The following is a 16,637-nucleotide window of genomic DNA, read 5'->3' on the forward strand; positions in this document are numbered from 1 at the left end:
TAATGTTTTTTTCTCCCGACGGTCCGCTACCACACGCCCAAGCGTCGCAAAACGGACTCGACGTTTTGCAATACGTCACAAATGCGTCGCTAATGTTAGTCTATGACGAAAAAAACGTATCCAGCAAGAACTTTTGCTGGATGCGTATTTTCGGCAAAACGACACATTTGCGACGTATTGCAGTTAACGCTAGTGTGAAACTAGCCTTAAAGGGAGTCTGCCAGCACAGAATTACGGATTTTAATCAGTATCATAGCGCCAAACTATGTAGGATATTAAAATATGACCTTGATAGTACAATGTTGCAAAACGATCTGCATAAAATGACTGAATGGGCGAACACTTGGCAAATGTAAGATAATACACCTAAGAGAGTAATCCCTTAGCTACATATACATTAAATGGGAGCATACTCGGGACTACAGAACAGAAGGACTTGGGTATTCTGGTTACAAGTAAGCTGAGCAGCAGTACTCAAGGTCAAGCAGCAGCCGCAAAAGCAAACAAGATTTTAGGGTATATAAAAAGATAAAATCCAGTGATCCCAATGTATTGTTACTCCTCTATAACTCACTTTTGAGGCCACATCTAGAACATGAGATCCAGTTACGGGCTCCGCATTTTAAAAAGGATATTCCGAAGTTAGAATCAGTACAAATGTGGGAAACTAGATTACTACAAGGGATGGAAGGCCTCTCGTGGTGAGAGGTTGGAAAAGTTGGGCTTGTTTACCTTAGAAAAAAAAAAGACGCCTCAGAGGAGATCTCATTACATGTATAAATATATGTGTGGTCAATACAAAGAACTGGCACATGACTTATTCCTTCCAAAGGCCATACTAAGGACCAGGGGGCACTGATTATGGGTGGAAGAAAGGTTATTCCGACAGCTAAATAGGAAAGGGTTCTTTACAGTTAGAGCAATCAGACTGTGGGATGTCGTCCACAAGAGGTAGTAATGGCCGACACTAGAACAGATTTTAAGACAGGGCTGGATGATTTCCTCAATGCACATAATATTGTGGGTTATAGTTAATTTAGTAACAAAATGTACAAATGATGGAGAAATATTTTACTTAATGGACCTAGGTCTTTTTTCAACTTATGTAACTATGAATGAAGAAATAAAGCGTAACATATCTTCTTGTTCTTAGTAGATACTTTTTATCAATAAAGAAATTTTCCATAAAACATAGTGTTAGACATTTCATGGAAGGTTTGACAATAAAATACATTTAGTCCCTTGTCAGTCACTGTTTGTGTAATTTACAGCATGAAAATCACACAGATGATCATTTTCACTCAGAGGATGTCAAGTGTTCCTGCAAAGCAAATCTAGTGACTGACGCCTGTCATCAGGGACTGTACAGGTGTAATATTAGCAAACACACAGATTTTGAAAAAATCCTCCGAGATGTTCTTTAGCGTTCAAGAATGCTTTATCTTCCATAATCCTTAAACTTCATACACATGGTTTATAGGAATGTGTACAGATAGAAGTGCCATCATGGTCTGAATACATAACCAATATCTGTTCAAGAGCAGAAATAAAACTAGAACATCATGGCTTCAAGTCCGTCCTCCATGAATCTCTTGTAGATGGACATAAATTTTGCCACAAATGCTTCCAAGTGATAGATTGCTTTGCTTCCGAGCTGCAGCCGATGCTCGTAGTGGGCCGCCATCTGCGCCACTTCGCCTTTTAGCTGTCCGTCACAGTTATTAAGGAGCTCCGATAATAAAGACTGGAATGAAAGAACACAAAATTAATACAAGCGTTAAGCTACTAATTTCATGGATTAGTCAAGACTTCATTTTTTGTACATAAAGATAATAAGAATATATTTTCTGAATATTAGAGAGGATCTGTCACCAGATTTCACAATACAAAATATACTTTATTACATCGATTACTTGGACCTGATTGGACTGGTGTTCTTATTTTGAAAATTCATGTCAGAATGGTCTATAATACTGATATTAAGATGAGTATTTTGAGCCCAGTTAAAGAGGGAGAGAGCTCACAAGTCCAAGTTTATTCAGTCTATGCCTACCCTGCCTGACAGCTGCAGCTAGTACTGAACAGTGAGAAAGCTCGGCAACAGCAGGGAGGAGGGACACCTGAAAGGCACAATGGGCCAAGTTTACCAATAGCACGGTGGCTCAGTGGTAAGCACTGCAGCGCTGGGCTTCTGGGTTCAAATCTCACCAAGGACAACATCTGCAAGGAGTTTGTTCTCCCCATGTTTGACAATGACAGTGGTGACAATGTATGTAAAACGCTGCGGAATAAGATAGCGCTATACAAGCAATGCATAATAAGAATTGTGAGTGCATCTTGACTTTGCCAAATTGTTACATCTACTTTTAGACCCATTTATTATGTGCTTAGAGAAGGGTTTGTCTCACAAAGTGTTAGTGGCGTAGCTTCATTTAAAAGTGACTTAGATGGAAAGAGGGGCAAGGCATAACGGAATAATGTGCACCAAAACCGAGGCACAAAAACTGTATTGCCCAGCAACCGAAAAAAGTAGTGTAAGTATAGTCATGGGAGTCTTAAGATGAACGACCCAAAAAAATAAAAAATAATAATAATACGCAGCTGTATTTACAAACACAGGTCACAATGCTAATGCAATACAGGATGCAGTGGCTCCAATGATGAAGGCAGAAGCAACACAGGTGAAAAATATTGAAAACAACCACTCACACAGCTACCAATTCATGGAGGGTTGGTTTCCTAGCATTAGAAATGCCCACATATATGGCTTGTATAGGGCACCAGTCACATGAGTGTAGTGCACAGCGTCTGACTTACAGCATATTAGTGACGCCCAGAGTATCAGGTGGGCCCACCGTCACTATACAAGTGCAACCCAGAGGGATTCTGTGTTTTGCTTTTAATTACCTTTTTTTTTTATGGGTTGCGACCTTGCATATTTTGACAAAATTTCAACCAATACATGCAAAATGTACATACACATATACTCCCCTTTTATCTCCCACAGTACTGGGAGGACCGCCTAATCCATAGAGTGGGCCGCTCTAATAGGCTTTAAGCCAGACACTGCTCTACACGTATCTGACTTGTGCTCTATACAAACCTCGTGCGTCAGCATATGTAATGCTAGGCATCCACCCTCTCCACGGATAGGTGTGGGAGTGCTTGTTTTACAAGTATCTGCACCCATGTTGCCTTGTCCTATTATCCAGGTGGGCCTGTATATCCTGTAGTGCATTGAGTGACCTGTGTTGGTAAATACAGCTGCCTTTTTAGCATCTAAAGATACAAGTTATCATCCAACATGATTGCATGAGATTTGACGCATTTTCAGATTGTATAGTATAAGTCTGCACTGTCTAATTACTAGGGCACATTTGTCAACTTATGTATGGCAGCAATTACAACATCCTAAAACTGCAATGTTAACTTTTTTTTTTATATATCTAGTTAGTAGTTTGATCTTTTTTAACATATATACCAATACACATGCATGATATATATGCAAGTGTAAGAATGTAGAATTCAGTCTAGATAAAAAAATAGTCTTCAGAAAGATGTGCTGTATGAGGAGGTGTCCCTGTACATCAGATGGTATCGGATCAGGCTAAACATTATATTTATGGAACCACACAGTTGCAGTTTGTGACTCATTGCAATCATTCTAATCCGGCACTGTCGGCCTAGGTTACATTCATGCACAGGGTGTGAGCCTTGTTAATGAATGTAGTGCAAAACTACTTGGGGGGAGAAATACAGGCTCAATGCTGGCATTCATTACTAATACATTTCTCCTCTAATACAGACAAGACTGAATTTCCTCATATCCCAAAAAGCTATCAAAGTCACTAAAGAGTCACTGACCATCCACCTCTGCATATTCGGGCATATGCAAGCCAGAGAGGGTTTGGAGCAGAGGTGCCAAGAATTAGGAGAAATGTAGAGTTGTTCACTGATTGCACGGGGCTTCACAAGTTAGATACCCTTTAAGAAGGGGTTGAAGTGAGACAAAAAATAAAAAAATAAAAAATACAACAAAAACAATTCTAGTGCACAAACCCCTCCACCCAAAACCATAACAGTTAATGGTCCATGACGTACAATTTCATCATAGGTGGTAAAGCAAGGTATGAAGCCGGCTGCATTATACATCGCAGATGCCACCTGTGTAATACAGATTGCTGTAGTTTAACCACTTAAATCCCTTAAGTCCTAAGGGTACTAAAAAAAAAAAAAAAAAATATGAGAAAACAAAAATGTAAATATAAAATAACTTATAAATTTACACCACTCTCATTTTGACCCTTCCCAGTAATCATTTTAACCCCTTCACCCCCAAGGGTGGTTTGCACGTTAATGACCGGGCCAATTTTTACAATTCTGACCACTGTCCCTTTATGAGGCTATAACTCTGGAACGCTTTGACGGATCTTGGCGATTCTGACATTGTTTTCTCGTGACATATTGTACTTCATGTTAGTGGTAAAATTTATTCGATATAACTTGCGTTTATTTGTGAAAAAAATGGAAATTTGGCGAAAATTTTGAAAATTTCGCAATTTTCCAACTTTGAATTTTTATGCCCTTAAATCACAGACATATGTCACACAAAATACTTAATAAATAACATTTCCCACATGTCTACTTTACATCAGCACAATTTTGGAACCAAAATTTTTTTTTGTGACGGAGTTATAAGGGTTAAAAGTTGACCAGCAATTTCTCATTTTTACAACACCATTTTTTTTTAGGGACCACATCTCATTTGAAGTCATTTTGACGGGTCTATATGATAGAAAATACCCAAGTGTGACACCATTCTAAAAACTGCACCCGTCAAGGTACTCAAAACCACTTTCAAGAAGTTTATTAACCCTTCAGGTGTTTCACAGGAATTTTTGGAATGTTTAAATAAAAATGAACATTTAACTTTTTTTCACACAAAATTTATTTCAGCTCCAATTTGTTTTATTTTACCAAGGGTAACAGGAGAAAATAGACCCCAAAAGTTGTTGTACAATTTGTCCTGAGTACGCTGATACCCCATATGTGGGGGTAAACCACAGTTTGGGCGCATGGCAGAGCTTGGAAGCAAAGGAGCGCCATTTGACTTTTCAATGCAAAATTGACTGGAATTGAGATGGGACGCCATGTTGCATTTGGAGAGCCCCTGATGTGCCTAAACATTGAAACCCCTAACAAGTGACACCATTTTGGAAAGTAGACCCCCTAAGGAACTTATCTAGATGTGTGGTGAGCACTTTGACCCAACAAGTGCTTTACTGAAGTTTATAATGCAGAGCCGTAAAAATAAAAAATCATATTTTTTCACAAAAATGATCTTTTCACCCCCAATTTTTTAATTTTCCCAAGGGTGAGAGAAGAAATTGGACCCCAAAAATTGTTGTGCAATTTGTCCTGAGTACGCTGATACCCCATATGTGGGTGTAAACCATTGTTTGGGCGCAGGGCAGAGCTCGGAAGGGAAGGAGCGCCATTTGACTTTTCAATGCAAAATTGACTGGAATTGAGATGGGACGCCATGTTGCATTTAGAGAGCCCTTGATGTGCCTAAACATTGAAACCCCTAACAAGTGACACCATTTTGGAAAGTAGACCCCCTAAGGAACTTATCTAGATGTGTGGTGAGCACTTTGACCCACCAAGTGCTTCACAGAAGTTTATAATGCAGAGCCGTAAAAATAAAAAATCATATTTTTTCACAAAAATGATCTTTTCACCCCCAATTTTTTATTTTCCCAAGGGTAAGAGAAGAAATTAGACCACAAAAGTTGTTGTGCAATTTGTCCTGAGTACGACGATACCCCATATGTGAGCAGAGCTCAGAAGGGAAGAAGCGCTATTTTACTTTTCAATGCAAAATTGACTGGAATTAAGATGGGATGCCATGTTGCGTTTGGAGAGCCCCTGATGTGCCTAAACATTAAACCCCCCCACAAGTGACACCATTTTGGAAAGTAGACCCCCTAAGGAACTTATCTAGATGTGTTTTGAGAGCTTTGAACCCCCAAGTGTTTCACTACAGTTTATAACGCAGAGCCGTGAAAATAAAAATTATTTTTTTTTTCACAAAAATGATTTTTTAGCCCCCAGTTTTGTATTTTCACAAGGGTATCAGGATAAATTGGACCTCAAAAGTTGTTGTCCAATTTGTCTGGAGTACGCTGATACCCCATTTGTGGGGGGGGACCACTGTTTGGGCGCATGACAGAGCTCGGAAGGGAAGGAGCGCCATTTGGAATGCAGACTTAAATGGATTGGTCTGCAGGCGTCACGTTGCATTTGCAGAGCCCCTGATGTACCCAAACAGTACAAACCCCCCACAAGTGACCCCATATTGGAAACTAGACCCCCCAAGGAACTTATCTAGATGTGTTGTGAGAACTTTGAACCCCCAAGTATTTCACTACAGTTTATAACGCAGAGCCGTGAAAATAATTTTTTTTTTTTTTTTCACAAAAATGAAATTTAGCCCCCAGTTTTGTATTTTCACAAGGGTATCAGGATAAATTGGACCCTAAACGTTGTTGTCCAATTTGTCCTGAGTACGCTGATACCCCCTATGTGGGGGGGAACCACTGTTTGGGCGCATGACAGAGCTCGGAAGGGAAGGAGCGCCATTTGGAATGCAGACTTAAATGGATTGGTCTGCAGGCGTCACGTTGCATTTGCAGAGCCCCTGATGTACCCAAATAGTACAAACCCCCCACAAGTGACCCCATATTGGAAACTAGACCTCCCAAGGAACTTATCTAGATGTGTTGTGAGAACTTTGAACCCCCAAGTGTTTCACTACAGTTTACAACGCAGAGCCGTGAAAATAAAACATATTTTTTTTCCCACAAAAATGATTTTTAGCCCCCCAAATTTTTATTTTCCCAAGGATAACAAGAGAACTTGGACCCCAGAAGTTGTTGTTCAATTTGTCCCTAGTACGCTGATACCCCATATGTTGGGGTAAACCCCTGTTTGGGCACACGGGAGAGCTCGGAAGGGAAGGAGCACTGTTTTACTTTTTCAACGCAGAATTGGCTGGAATTGAGATTGGACGCCATGTCGCGTTTGGAGAGCCCCTGATGTGCCTGAACAGTGGAATCTCCCCAATTCTACCTGAAACCCTACCCCTAACCTCACCCCTAACCGTTTACTGAACATTTTCTGACAGTCATAAGTGCCACGTATTTAAGAGCCACGTATTTAAGAGCCACGTATTTCAGTGCCACGTATTTCAGTGCCACGTATTTCAGTGCCACGTATTTCAGTGCCACGTATTTCAGTGCCACGTATTTCAGTGCCACGTATTTCAGTGCCACGTATTTCAGTGCCACGTATTTCAGTGCCACGTATTTCAGTGCCACGTATTTCAGGCACTGAAAAATACGTTGGCACTTAACTACGTTGGCACTTAACTACGTTGGCACTTAACTACGTCGGCACTTAACTACGCGGCACTTAACTACGCGGCACTTAACTACGCGGCACTTAACTACGCGGCACTTAACTACGCGGCACTTAACTACGCGGCACTTAACTACGCGGCACTTAACTACGCGGCACTTAACTACGCGGCACTTAACTACGCGGCACTTAACTACGCGGCACTTAACTACGCGGCACTTAACTACGCGGCACTTAACTACGCGGCACTTAACTACGCGGCACTTAACTACGCGGCACTTAACTACGCGGCACTTAACTACGCGGCACTTAACTACGCGGCACTTAACTACGCGGCACTTAACTACGCGGCACTTAACTACGCGGCACTTAACTACGCGGCACTTAACTACGCGGCACTTAACTACGCGGCACTTAACTACGCGGCACTTAACTACGCGGCACTTAACTACGCGGCACTTAACTACGCGGCACTTAACTACGCGGCACTTAACTACGCGGCACTTAACTACGCGGCACTTAACTACGCGGCACTTAACTACGCGGCACTTAACTACGCGGCACTTAACTACGCGGCACTTAACTACGCGGCACTTAACTACGCGGCACTTAACTACGCGGCACTTAACTACGCGGCACTTAACTACGCGGCACTTAACTACGCGGCACTTAACTACGCGGCACTTAACTACGCGGCACTTAACTACGCGGCACTTAACTACGCGGCACTTAACTACGCGGCACTTAACTACGCGGCACTTAACTACGCGGCACTTAACTACGCGGCACTTAACTACGCGGCACTTAACTACGCGGCACTTAACTACGCGGCACTTAACTACGCGGCACTTAACTACGCGGCACTTAACTACGCGGCACTTAACTACGCGGCACTTAACTACGCGGCACTTAACTACGCGGCACTTAACTACGCGGCACTTAACTACGCGGCACTTAACTACGCGGCACTTAACTACGCGGCACTTAACTACGCGGCACTTAACTACGCGGCACTTAACTACGCGGCACTTAACTACGCGGCACTTAACTACGCGGCACTTAACTACGCGGCACTTAACTACGCGGCACTTAACTACGCGGCACTTAACTACGCGGCACTTAACTACGCGGCACTTAACTACGCGGCACTTAACTACGCGGCACTTAACTACGCGGCACTTAACTACGCGGCACTTAACTACGCGGCACTTAACTACGCGGCACTTAACTACGCGGCACTTAACTACGCGGCACTTAACTACGCGGCACTTAACTACGCGGCACTTAACTACGCGGCACTTAACTACGCGGCACTTAACTACGCGGCACTTAACTACGCGGCACTTAACTACGCGGCACTTAACTACGCGGCACTTAACTACGCGGCACTTAACTACGCGGCACTTAACTACGCGGCACTTAACTACGCGGCACTTAACTACGCGGCACTTAACTACGCGGCACTTAACTACGCGGCACTTAACTACGCGGCACTTAACTACGCGGCACTTAACTACGCGGCACTTAACTACGCGGCACTTAACTACGCGGCACTTAACTACGCGGCACTTAACTACGCGGCACTTAACTACGCGGCACTTAACTACGCGGCACTTAACTACGCGGCACTTAACTACGCGGCACTTAACTACGCGGCACTTAACTACGCGGCACTTAACTACGCGGCACTTAACTACGCGGCACTTAACTACGCGGCACTTAACTACGCGGCACTTAACTACGCGGCACTTAACTACGCGGCACTTAACTACGCGGCACTTAACTACGCGGCACTTAACTACGCGGCACTTAACTACGCGGCACTTAACTACGCGGCACTTAACTACGCGGCACTTAACTACGCGGCACTTAACTACGCGGCACTTAACTACGCGGCACTTAACTACGCGGCACTTAACTACGCGGCACTTAACTACGCGGCACTTAACTACGCGGCACTTAACTACGCGGCACTTAACTACGCGGCACTTAACTACGCGGCACTTAACTACGCGGCACTTAACTACGCGGCACTTAACTACGCGGCACTTAACTACGCGGCACTTAACTACGCGGCACTTAACTACGCGGCACTTAACTACGCGGCACTTAACTACGCGGCACTTAACTACGCGGCACTTAACTACGCGGCACTTAACTACGCGGCACTTAACTACGCGGCACTTAACTACGCGGCACTTAACTACGCGGCACTTAACTACGCGGCACTTAACTACGCGGCACTTAACTACGCGGCACTTAACTACGCGGCACTTAACTACGCGGCACTTAACTACGCGGCACTTAACTACGCGGCACTTAACTACGCGGCACTTAACTACGCGGCACTTAACTACGCGGCACTTAACTACGCGGCACTTAACTACGCGGCACTTAACTACGCGGCACTTAACTACGCGGCACTTAACTACGCGGCACTTAACTACGCGGCACTTAACTACGCGGCACTTAACTACGCGGCACTTAACTACGCGGCACTTAACTACGCGGCACTTAACTACGCGGCACTTAACTACGCGGCACTTAACTACGCGGCACTTAACTACGCGGCACTTAACTACGCGGCACTTAACTACGCGGCACTTAACTACGCGGCACTTAACTACGCGGCACTTAACTACGCGGCACTTAACTACGCGGCACTTAACTACGCGGCACTTAACTACGCGGCACTTAACTACGCGGCACTTAACTACGCGGCACTTAACTACGCGGCACTTAACTACGCGGCACTTAACTACGCGGCACTTAACTACGCGGCACTTAACTACGCGGCACTTAACTACGCGGCACTTAACTACGCGGCACTTAACTACGCGGCACTTAACTACGCGGCACTTAACTACGCGGCACTTAACTACGCGGCACTTAACTACGCGGCACTTAACTACGCGGCACTTAACTACGCGGCACTTAACTACGCGGCACTTAACTACGCGGCACTTAACTACGCGGCACTTAACTACGCGGCACTTAACTACGCGGCACTTAACTACGCGGCACTTAACTACGCGGCACTTAACTACGCGGCACTTAACTACGCGGCACTTAACTACGCGGCACTTAACTACGCGGCACTTAACTACGCGGCACTTAACTACGCGGCACTTAACTACGCGGCACTTAACTACGCGGCACTTAACTACGCGGCACTTAACTACGCGGCACTTAACTACGCGGCACTTAACTACGCGGCACTTAACTACGCGGCACTTAACTACGCGGCACTTAACTACGCGGCACTTAACTACGCGGCACTTAACTACGCGGCACTTAACTACGCGGCACTTAACTACGCGGCACTTAACTACGCGGCACTTAACTACGCGGCACTTAACTACGCGGCACTTAACTACGCGGCACTTAACTACGCGGCACTTAACTACGCGGCACTTAACTACGCGGCACTTAACTACGCGGCACTTAACTACGCGGCACTTAACTACGCGGCACTTAACTACGCGGCACTTAACTACGCGGCACTTAACTACGCGGCACTTAACTACGCGGCACTTAACTACGCGGCACTTAACTACGCGGCACTTAACTACGCGGCACTTAACTACGCGGCACTTAACTACGCGGCACTTAACTACGCGGCACTTAACTACGCGGCACTTAACTACGCGGCACTTAACTACGCGGCACTTAACTACGCGGCACTTAACTACGCGGCACTTAACTACGCGGCACTTAACTACGCGGCACTTAACTACGCGGCACTTAACTACGCGGCACTTAACTACGCGGCACTTAACTACGCGGCACTTAACTACGCGGCACTTAACTACGCGGCACTTAACTACGCGGCACTTAACTACGCGGCACTTAACTACGCGGCACTTAACTACGCGGCACTTAACTACGCGGCACTTAACTACGCGGCACTTAACTACGCGGCACTTAACTACGCGGCACTTAACTACGCGGCACTTAACTACGCGGCACTTAACTACGCGGCACTTAACTACGCGGCACTTAACTACGCGGCACTTAACTACGCGGCACTTAACTACGCGGCACTTAACTACGCGGCACTTAACTACGCGGCACTTAACTACGCGGCACTTAACTACGCGGCACTTAACTACGCGGCACTTAACTACGCGGCACTTAACTACGCGGCACTTAACTACGCGGCACTTAACTACGCGGCACTTAACTACGCGGCACTTAACTACGCGGCACTTAACTACGCGGCACTTAACTACGCGGCACTTAACTACGCGGCACTTAACTACGCGGCACTTAACTACGCGGCACTTAACTACGCGGCACTTAACTACGCGGCACTTAACTACGCGGCACTTAACTACGCGGCACTTAACTACGCGGCACTTAACTACGCGGCACTTAACTACGCGGCACTTAACTACGCGGCACTTAACTACGCGGCACTTAACTACGCGGCACTTAACTACGCGGCACTTAACTACGCGGCACTTAACTACGCGGCACTTAACTACGCGGCACTTAACTACGCGGCACTTAACTACGCGGCACTTAACTACGCGGCACTTAACTACGCGGCACTTAACTACGCGGCACTTAACTACGCGGCACTTAACTACGCGGCACTTAACTACGCGGCACTTAACTACGCGGCACTTAACTACGCGGCACTTAACTACGCGGCACTTAACTACGCGGCACTTAACTACGCGGCACTTAACTACGCGGCACTTAACTACGCGGCACTTAACTACGCGGCACTTAACTACGCGGCACTTAACTACGCGGCACTTAACTACGCGGCACTTAACTACGCGGCACTTAACTACGCGGCACTTAACTACGCGGCACTTAACTACGCGGCACTTAACTACGCGGCACTTAACTACGCGGCACTTAACTACGCGGCACTTAACTACGCGGCACTTAACTACGCGGCACTTAACTACGCGGCACTTAACTACGCGGCACTTAACTACGCGGCACTTAACTACGCGGCACTTAACTACGCGGCACTTAACTACGCGGCACTTAACTACGCGGCACTTAACTACGCGGCACTTAACTACGCGGCACTTAACTACGCGGCACTTAACTACGCGGCACTTAACTACGCGGCACTTAACTACGCGGCACTTAACTACGCGGCACTTAACTACGCGGCACTTAACTACGCGGCACTTAACTACGCGGCACTTAACTACGCGGCACTTAACTACGCGGCACTTAACTACGCGGCACTTAACTACGCGGCACTTAACTACGCGGCACTTAACTACGCGGCACTTAACTACGCGGCACTTAACTACGCGGCACTTAACTACGCGGCACTTAACTACGCGGCACTTAACTACGCGGCACTTAACTACGCGGCACTTAACTACGCGGCACTTAACTACGCGGCACTTAACTACGCGGCACTTAACTACGCGGCACTTAACTACGCGGCACTTAACTACGCGGCACTTAACTACGCGGCACTTAACTACGCGGCACTTAACTACGCGGCACTTAACTACGCGGCACTTAACTACGCGGCACTTAACTACGCGGCACTTAACTACGCGGCACTTAACTACGCGGCACTTAACTACGCGGCACTTAACTACGCGGCACTTAACTACGCGGCACTTAACTACGCGGCACTTAACTACGCGGCACTTAACTACGCGGCACTTAACTACGCGGCACTTAACTACGCGGCACTTAACTACGCGGCACTTAACTACGCGGCACTTAACTACGCGGCACTTAACTACGCGGCACTTAACTACGCGGCACTTAACTACGCGGCACTTAACTACGCGGCACTTAACTACGCGGCACTTAACTACGCGGCACTTAACTACGCGGCACTTAACTACGCGGCACTTAACTACGCGGCACTTAACTACGCGGCACTTAACTACGCGGCACTTAACTACGCGGCACTTAACTACGCGGCACTTAACTACGCGGCACTTAACTACGCGGCACTTAACTACGCGGCACTTAACTACGCGGCACTTAACTACGCGGCACTTAACTACGCGGCACTTAACTACGCGGCACTTAACTACGCGGCACTTAACTACGCGGCACTTAACTACGCGGCACTTAACTACGCGGCACTTAACTACGCGGCACTTAACTACGCGGCACTTAACTACGCGGCACTTAACTACGCGGCACTTAACTACGCGGCACTTAACTACGCGGCACTTAACTACGCGGCACTTAACTACGCGGCACTTAACTACGCGGCACTTAACTACGCGGCACTTAACTACGCGGCACTTAACTACGCGGCACTTAACTACGCGGCACTTAACTACGCGGCACTTAACTACGCGGCACTTAACTACGCGGCACTTAACTACGCGGCACTTAACTACGCGGCACTTAACTACGCGGCACTTAACTACGCGGCACTTAACTACGCGGCACTTAACTACGCGGCACTTAACTACGCGGCACTTAACTACGCGGCACTTAACTACGCGGCACTTAACTACGCGGCACTTAACTACGCGGCACTTAACTACGTGGCACTTAACTACGTGGCACTTAACTACGTGGCACTTAACTACGTGGCACTTAACTACGTGGCACTTAACTACGTGGCACTTAACTACGTGGCACTTAACTACGTGGCACTTAACTACGTGGCACTTAACTACGTGGCACTTAACTACGTGGCACTTAACTACGTGGCCACTGAAATATCGTGGCACTTATATACGTATATAAACGTATATTTCAGTGCCACGTATTTCAGTGCCACGTATTTCAGGTTAGGGGTAGGGTTAGGGGTAGGGTTAGGGTTTTTTGTTTTTTTCTTGTTTTCTTGTGTTTTTCTATAAAAACGCATGCGTTTTACCGCGTTTACATGCATTTTTTCATATATGTGGTTTTTTTAAAAAACGCATGCAGATAAAAACGCAAGTATGAAACCAGACTAAAACGCTTTTTATAGCAAAAAAGTTTGTGTCTCCACATTTTGAGACCTATAATTTTTCCACATTTTGGTCCACAGAGTCATGTGAGGTTTTTTTTTTTTTGCGGGACGAGTTGACGTCTTTATTGGTAACATTTTCGGACACGTGACCATTTTTTATCACTTTTTATTCCGATTTTTGTGAGGCAGAATAACCAAAAACCAGCTATTCATGAATTTCTTTTGGGGGAGGCGTTTATACCGTTCTGCGCTTGGTAAAATTGATAAAGCAGTTTTATTCGTCGGGTCAGTACGATTACAGCGATATCTCATTTATATCATTTTTTTATGTTTTGACGCTTTTATACGATAAAAATTATTTATCGCTTTATTCTGAGGACTATAACTTTTTTATTTTTTTGCTGATGATGCTGTATGGCGGCTCGTTTTTTGCGGGACAAGATGACGTTTTCAGCGGTAACATGGTTATTTATATCCGTCTTTTTGATCGCGTGTTATTCCACTTTTTGTTCGGCGGTATGGTAATAAAGCGTTGTTTTTTGCCTCGTTTTTTTTTCTTTTTCTTACGGTGTTTACTGAAGGGGTTAACTAGTGGGCCAGTTTTATAGGTTGGGTCGTTACGGACGCGGCGATACTAAATATGTGTACTTTTATTGTTTTTGTTTGTTTTTTTTTTAGATAAAGAAATGTATTTATGGGAATAATATTTTTTTTTTTATTATTATTTATTTAGGAATTATTATTTTTTTTTTTTACACATGTGGAAATTTTTTTTTTTACTTTTTTACTTTGTCCCAGGGGGGGACATCACAGATCGCAGATCTGATAGTGTGCACAGCACTCTATCAGATCCGCGATCATACTTTCATCGGAGCAGGCTGCAGCTTTCATCTGCAGCCTGCTCCGACCCGGAAGTGCTCCCTGCAGGACCCGGATACAGCCCCTCGGCCATTTTGGATCCGGGGCCTGCAGGGAGAAGACGTTCGGTACGAGGTGAGTACATCACCTTGTACCGATCGTCTCAGGGAAGCACGCAGGGAGCCCCCTCCCTGCGCGATGCTTCCCTGTACCGCCGGTACACCGCGATCATGTTTGATCGCGGTGTGCCGGGGGTTAATGTGCCGGGGGCGGTCCGTGACCGCTCCTGGCACATAGTGCCGGATGTCAGCTGCGATATGCAGCCGACACCCGGCCGCGATCGGCCGCGCTCCCCCCGTGAGCGCGGCCGATCGCGTATGACGTACTATCCCGTCGGCGGTCATGGGGGCCCACCCCACCTCGACGGGATAGTACGTCAAATGTCGGGAAGGGGTTAAGAAACATATTTGATATCGCTGTAATCCTACAGACCTGGAAAACAAAAATCCGGTTAACTGAAGGGTTAAAAAATAAAAAGGCAATACTACAACTACAAGGCAACCACTTACAAGAAAGTACACATTACATATAAACGAGTTCACATTCATGTGCAAACCCCACGTACCTTCATTATAATCTCAGCTGGAATACAATGGGTTAAGAGTTCATACAGTCGTCCACGGACCTCCAGCAACCTATTGAAATCAGAACATTACATGCTATTAGCACAATATTAATTTATTTTACTCACTTACATAGCACTATAGTGCTTTATCAGTGCTGTCCCCATTAGGGCTCACAATCTACATTCGCTATCAGTGTGTCTTTGGAGTGTGAGAGGAAACCAGAGAACGCAGAGGAAACCCACGCAAACACTGGATGTTATCAAAGTGCATTTATTGGTTAAATTCTAACATTCAAAGGGGTATTCTAGCCTAAAGTTATCACGTCCCCACTTGACAGGTAACAGCTGTTAGGCTACGTTCACATTAGCGTTGTGCGACGCAGCGTCGGGCGCCGCCGCATGCGTCATGCGCCCCTATATTTAACATGGGGGCGCATGGACATGCGTTGTGCTGCGTTTTGTGACGCATGCGTTTTTTGCGGCGCACGCGTCAGGGCGCACAGGACGCAGCAAGTTGCATTTTTTTTTGCGTCCAACTTTCGGCCAAAAAGGACGCATGCGTCGCAAAACGCAGCGTTTTAGCGTGCGTTTTTGTTTGCGTTGTGCGTTGCGTCGCCGACGCTGCGTCGCACAACGCAAATGTGAACGTAGCCTTAGAATGGGGTTGGTTCCACCACTGGACCCCCAGTCGTCAGAGTGTCAGAGTGGGGGGACACGAGACTCCTGTTCTCCACTAGTTATAAGACTGCAGCCAAGAGGAGAGGAGACGAGTGTAGGCTACAGATACATTGAAGATACTAGTTCTGCCATTTCTACAAGTGTCAG

The 16,637-nt window shown here is 46.0% G+C and overlaps 1 protein-coding gene across 1 annotated transcript in view; it reads right to left on the bottom strand.

Annotated features, from left to right (window-relative positions):
* Window positions 1-1,140: 1,140 nt before the first annotated feature.
* Window positions 1,141-16,637, bottom strand: part of RFC3 (replication factor C subunit 3) — a 39,221-nt gene continuing 23,724 nt past the window's right edge. The window contains exons 8-9 of the mRNA XM_077298230.1: window positions 15,813-15,882; window positions 1,141-1,744 (exon numbers count right to left, since the gene is read on the bottom strand). Of these exons, the coding sequence (XP_077154345.1) occupies window positions 1,553-1,744; window positions 15,813-15,882 (262 nt within the window). The 3' untranslated portion in view covers window positions 1,141-1,552. The remainder of the gene's footprint in view (window positions 1,745-15,812; window positions 15,883-16,637) is intronic.

The sequence above is a fragment of the Ranitomeya variabilis genome, chromosome 3 (genome assembly GCF_051348905.1).
Source record: "Ranitomeya variabilis isolate aRanVar5 chromosome 3, aRanVar5.hap1, whole genome shotgun sequence".
Classification (NCBI taxonomy): Eukaryota; Metazoa; Chordata; class Amphibia; order Anura; family Dendrobatidae; genus Ranitomeya; species Ranitomeya variabilis.